At 42.5% G+C, this 6,087-nt stretch overlaps 1 protein-coding gene across 1 annotated transcript in view; it reads right to left on the bottom strand.

Moving 5' to 3' along the window:
* The window catches only part of LOC106883719 (histone-lysine N-methyltransferase SETD1), a 70,395-nt gene that overhangs the window by 24,235 nt on the left and 40,073 nt on the right, over positions 1–6,087 (bottom strand). Inside the window, exon 11 of the mRNA XM_052973772.1 lies at positions 4,188–4,325. Coding sequence (XP_052829732.1) covers positions 4,188–4,325 — 138 coding nt within the window. The remainder of the gene's footprint in view (positions 1–4,187; positions 4,326–6,087) is intronic.

Consider the following 6,087-nt stretch of genomic DNA (forward strand, 5'->3'; position numbering starts at 1 on the left):
TAAATACCATTTTTTGAAACATGGTCGTACTAAGAATCAGCAATATAAATGTGAGAGGCCTCGGGTCGCCTTGGAAACAAAGTCACCTGCTGAACGACTTGAGGCCTTACAGTGTAGATGTAGCAGCCATTAGCGAAACCGGGCTCTCCAACCCACAGGAACTCACAGCCCTTTTCGGCGGATACGAGATTTTTCTATCTCCGTGTCAGCCGGGAGCAGACAGTGGTGGTACTGCGGTGCTATTTCGGAAAGGCCTGGATTTGAAAATAAAGGCAGTCTTCCTGGATCCAGACAGTAAGTTGGTGGTCCTGGACGTGGACGATAGTAACGGTCGTGCCTTCAGACAGCTGGCTGCCTACGCTCCAACAGGAGTGGGGCAGTCGGATTATTTCAAACGTCTGGAGGTTTTCCTGGGTACGTCTCGCATTTAGTGCTAGTTGGGGATTGGAACACTGTCTTAGACGAACGTATCGATAGGGTGGGTGCGGGAGCATGATAGGAGAGTGGGGTGCAAGAGCCTCGCCAACCTACTCAAACGCTTTCAGCTGTCCAACAGGTATTGACTAGACAACCCGAATGTGCCGCGACTCTCGGCCAGTGAGGCGGAGTGCTGCGAAGGACCAATATCTACCTGGGAAGTACAAGAAGCAATGAAAAGCTGCACAAGAGGAAGATCGCCAGGTTTAGATGGTCTGCCCTACGAGCTTTATACTTCAATGCCAGACTTGTTTGCGGACCTCTTGGCAAATGTCTACTGCAACTGGCAACAAAACGGGAGAATTCCTGCTTTTGTTTGTCGAGGAGTGGTAGCTTTGCTAAGAAAAGACCCAAACAAGGGGGACGTGATAGGAAGCTTTAGACCCATCACTCTGTTCAATGCAGAGTTGAAGATTTTGGCCAAGGTGCTAGCCAAGAGGTTGGCGCTTGTCGTGGGCAAGCTGATCGGCAAGGTGCAGACATGCGCTGTACTGAACAGGTCTATCCACGACAACCTCCATCTCATGCGCTACATCATTGAGAGGGTGGGTAACGAAGCTGGCGCGGGTGGGGCTCTGATCAATTTAGATCAGTCTAAAGCAGTCGATAGGGTCAACCATCGATACCTGGCAGCTGTTCTCAAGGCAGCAGGTTTCAGTCTGGTCTTCTGTGGGTGGATAGCTGCTTTATACAGCGGCATCTGCTCGGTCATACGGGTGAACGGTCACCTTTCCGAGCCGTTTAACATCTTGCGTTTGGTTCGCCAAGGATGCCCTCTCTCCTCCTTCCTCTACGTTATGACTCTTGAGCCATTACTGCAGAAGTTGGAGGCTTTGAGGGGTGTCCCGCATAATCTGGGATGTGGAAAGAGCATGTCTGCCTATGCCGACGACGTCACTGTGATGGTGTTGAGCCACATCGACCTGATTGGCGAGACGCTAAACAAGTATGAAGCAGTGACAGGTGCGAAAATTAACGCGGAAAAGTCAGTGGGCTTGCACTGGGCACCTGGAGGGGCAAGTCCATGCCGTCCAACAACGTCATAGGCTGTTGGATAGACGGTCTCATTAAACTACTTGGGGTCTGGTTCGGTCCAGACCTCCAGGAGGAGAAAAACTGGGAAGAAGTGACGAGCAGGGTGGCCAATCGCACCCAGAAATGGGCTGAGAGGAAGCTGTCCCTGAAAGGTTGAGCGGAAGTGGCAAATGCGTACATCGCATCCGTCATCTATTACTGCTTGACCTTCATTTCTTGTCCCGACCACTGGTTGGCCAAGCGCTTGCTCTTCGATTTTCTGTGGAAGGGTCAGGTACCACTGGTCAGGCTCTCCATCTGCTGTCAACAGCCGCTGAACGGAGGCCTTGGCATGACGTGATTGCTGATGCACAAACATGCGCTCAGGCTATGACATCTCAAGTATTTCCTGGACGGTGAACAGGTGTGGTCGCCGTTCATCAGACGCGATTTTCCGCAGCTCGTTTCTTTAACAGAGCTGCAATCCTGGATCAAACGTAGACCGAGAAAGGGTGCTTGGCACCTCGAATGCTGCCAAACTCTCACCACCCTCAGTCAGGCAGGCAATGCGATCGGTAGTAGTTCCACTTTAGCGTTCTATTGAGGGTTAGCGGCAGAAAAGTGCGACGACGTTCTCAGGGAAACTCTAGGCAATGACGATAATCAACTAAAAAGTCTGTTCGGAAGAACTTTCGGGCCAGGGCCCATGGATAACTTCCAATGGTCCCTTGCCTGGCAATTATTATTATTCAGGTCACTGCCTGGAACTGAACACGGAATCGTGGGATTGGTAGCCCATGCTCTTAACTACTACGGCACATGCCCATGGGCAATTATGGAGTCAATTTTTAGGGCTTATAAATCTAATATTTTCCTATTCTTCCTTAACATTGGTTCCCATATGCTGTTCACATCTACACTCAGTCTGCTTAGGAGGTTGTTGTGTCCTAGCATATGTGCTGCTTCTTTTAGTTTTCGTATTTTCCAGTGGTGTTCTCTGTCTATTATTTTAACTTCATCCCACAGGGGAAGGTGGTCTCCATTTTTCCATACATGATCAGCTATACCCGATTTATCAATATCTCCTTGTGTCACAGCTTTGCAATGTTCCTCTACCCTTATTTTGAGGGGGCGACATGTTTCACCTTTGTATAACCTACCACAGCTGCATGGGGTGGAGTACACGCAGTCTTTGGTCATATTCTCTTCTATTGGTGGTTTTTACCTGAAGGAGATATTTGCAAAGTGTTGTATTACTCTTGAACACTGTCCTGATGTCAAATGGGCCACATATCTTTTGTATCTTTCCAGAGAGGCCTTTCACATAGGGTAGACAGACTGTGGTCAGTTTATGGGTTTCATCTTCTCTCTTCTTCATAATTGGAGTGGATACTATACTTTTGGGGTAGTTGTTGCTTAACAGATCGTTATTGAGCTTGATCATTTCTTCATGGTGGGTATCACAATCGCTACTTATATTCTTTGTACGATGTTTTAGGCACTGAGCAATCCCTTTCTTTACACTGTATGGATGGTGGGAATTGAAGTTAAGGTATCGTCCAGTGAAGGTTGGCTTGCGGTATACGGATGTCCTGAATCCATACTTGGCGCATGTTATTAAAACATCCGAGAATGCTAGCTGATTGTCTTTTTCCTTTTCCATTGTGAACTGTATGGATGGCTTTATTGAGTTCACATAATCTAACAGCACTTGGACATCTTCCTGGTGCGGCCAGAGTATAAAGGTGTCATCAACATATCGCAGTCATAGGGTTGGTTTTAGTGGTGTTGATCCTAAAGCCAAATTCTCAAAGTATTCCATGTATATATTGGCTATTATTGGAGATAAGGGCAAACCCATAAGTAAACCCTCCTCTTGTCGATATATATCAGAATCCATACTGAAATAGGTAGTTTCTACACAGAAGGTCAACATTTCCATCAAGTTCCTTATTGCTATACTAGTGCGGTCTTTTAGATGGGTGTCTGTCACTACTTTGCTTTTGAATCACCGATAGTGCTTCACCAGTTGGGACTTTGGTGAACAGACTTATCACATCTACATTCACCATCACGCTGGATTCAATGGGGGTATCTTTGATCAATTCTGTGAAGTGGGTGGAATATCTGTTGAATACAGTTTCTTAAAACTGTATTCCATTGAAACAGTCTTTTTGCTCATGTTTTGCCTCCAACTCAGCAACACTTCAAATTCCACATCATGTGCTAATCATCAGAGAAAATGGTTTAAAAAAACAAACTAAAAAGCATAATTATGTAATTCATATTAAAAAAAGTCCTACAAGCAAGTTTATTTTTAATCAATTGGATAATTTGAAGAGCTTTTATTTTATATTATAACATGATTTAACCTCTTAGCGTTTAAGCTAGTCATATCCAGCCAAAATATTCTGTTTTAATGTTCAAACTGGCCAGATTTGGCTTCTCGTTATCTCTGCTACAATGCCTTTTTAAAAATAAGTATCATTGAAACCTGAAAGCTATAAGATAAAGGAACATTATTTCAAAACAAAGTGAATAAATAAGCATTACATTTGACAGAATAATCTAAAATCTAAAGGATTAAACATCAATTTAATTCCTATGGATAATAAGTAGGATCACTAATTTGGATTGCTAAAATACTCGTTTCATATTTCTAGTTAATCAAACAATGTGGGTGAATATCAACTTACCAGAATCCTTCTTTTAAAGATTCCTTCAAGACGTTTCCATCTGAATATTGTTCCACAACAGCTGTATTTCTCAGCATGTCATCTTGGTCATTAGAAGGTAATGGTGGGAAATCCGGTGCTGCTCCACATAAAACTTGACTAAAATGGACAAATAATTAGGTTTTGTTGAAATTTGATAAACATGTGGGGATCACCTTACTCCTCTCCATACTGGTATTTCCATTCAACTGCCCTTCCATCCATGTTCATCACTCACTATATTCACCTCTGCCTCTGATCTTTAATCTTCTTATGAAAATATCTACATCCCATGACCCACTGTTGCTATCCTCTCTTATACTCATCCTCTTGTACCTTGACAGTTTTCTCCAGCATCCCATTACTACCTTCCTTTTATATCCTTCAGCCACATATCTCCTCTATAGCAAGACATCTGTGCTTGTACCTCTATCTTATGATCACCTTTTTGTACCTTGAAAGTTTACTCCAGCACTCCATACCTTTTACCTCCTTCAGCCATGTATCTCCTCTATCTTGCTTTAACCTTTCAACACTTGGTATAAAATTACCTTTTCTCCTCTCGAATATTTCCCACTAAGTAATGAAAGCTTTTGCCTTTTCCTTTTTCCTGTTCTTTTTCTGTCTAGCGAGTTATGTGGCGACCTCACTAGATCCAGTTTTCATTATCAATTAAGGCACCCAGTACACACTGTAAAGTATGGGCATCCAGCCATACAAACCACTGGAGCCTGACATGGACTTGTGACTCGCTAGATCCTGTCAAATCATCCAACCCATGCCAGCATGGAAAGCTGACATATGACGATGAATACTTGAGCATGAAAAATGTACCTATAGAGATCTTTTATTGCTATAGTCTTCCCTCAAATTCTTTAAAGAACTGAAACTCTATTAATGACATTTTACTTTGACTTTGAATGTACTTCTACTTGGCAAATGGTTTCTCTAAGAATTGTTTAAAGTTTATTATGATCACATTTCATGGAGGTTCACCAATATTTCTTGTGGTGGCATCATGAACAGATTCTATATTACTGATAGTTTAGAGATTAATTCCAAGAATATTTTCCTACAGATGGTCACCGTGCTTCTTCCACTCCTTCCAAACTATGTTTCTGCTATATTACTAATAGGGTTCCTTAAGAAGCAAACAACACAGTGCTCCCAATTGCTGATTGGTTATCTCCTTGCACTGCACAGTTCCCTACGCAAAGAAAGGTGAGCAATACAGATACTATGCACCATGCATTAATTCTTTTAATGTATTAATTGGTCCACCTCAATGTGCTGCACAGGCTGGTATTTTATGGTTGGATACTATGCTACACTGTAACCTTTTCAATAAACCATTACATATATGAGTGCACAGTATGATCTTGAGCTTGAAAGTGACAGTATAATCCAGACCAGTGGTTCTCAACCAGGGCAATTTTTGTTATAAACTAGTTATACTGGATCTGTTCAGTTTTGCTCACAGATTTTTTAATTATTTATTTTTAACTAAACAGTTTGAAACTTTGTATACTGGTATAATTTCCCCTGCTGAACATAGTTTACTTTGAACATTTTTGACAAAATTTCATATTTTAGAAGTTATTTCATGTTGAAGACGATGTATTGGGGGTAATTTTAACCAATCAATGACATGTATTCCGTTAAAGAAAGCTACTGCTGTTTGCAATAGTAATCGAAGAGGAACAATTTCCAGGTTATCTCTACTAAATGTCACCACTCTGTTCTATTCGTATGTCAGACAAAGGGCGAAGGGAAAGTGTTGCTCCTTGGTCATAGCTGACACAAAAGAGAAGTTTTCCACTGCAAGAAAGACGATGCCACCTTTATCCTTTCTAGTCAGCATTGTGCATTCCTTACTCTTTCC

The sequence above is a fragment of the Octopus bimaculoides genome, chromosome 16 (assembly GCF_001194135.2).
Source record: "Octopus bimaculoides isolate UCB-OBI-ISO-001 chromosome 16, ASM119413v2, whole genome shotgun sequence".
Classification (NCBI taxonomy): domain Eukaryota; kingdom Metazoa; phylum Mollusca; class Cephalopoda; order Octopoda; family Octopodidae; genus Octopus; species Octopus bimaculoides.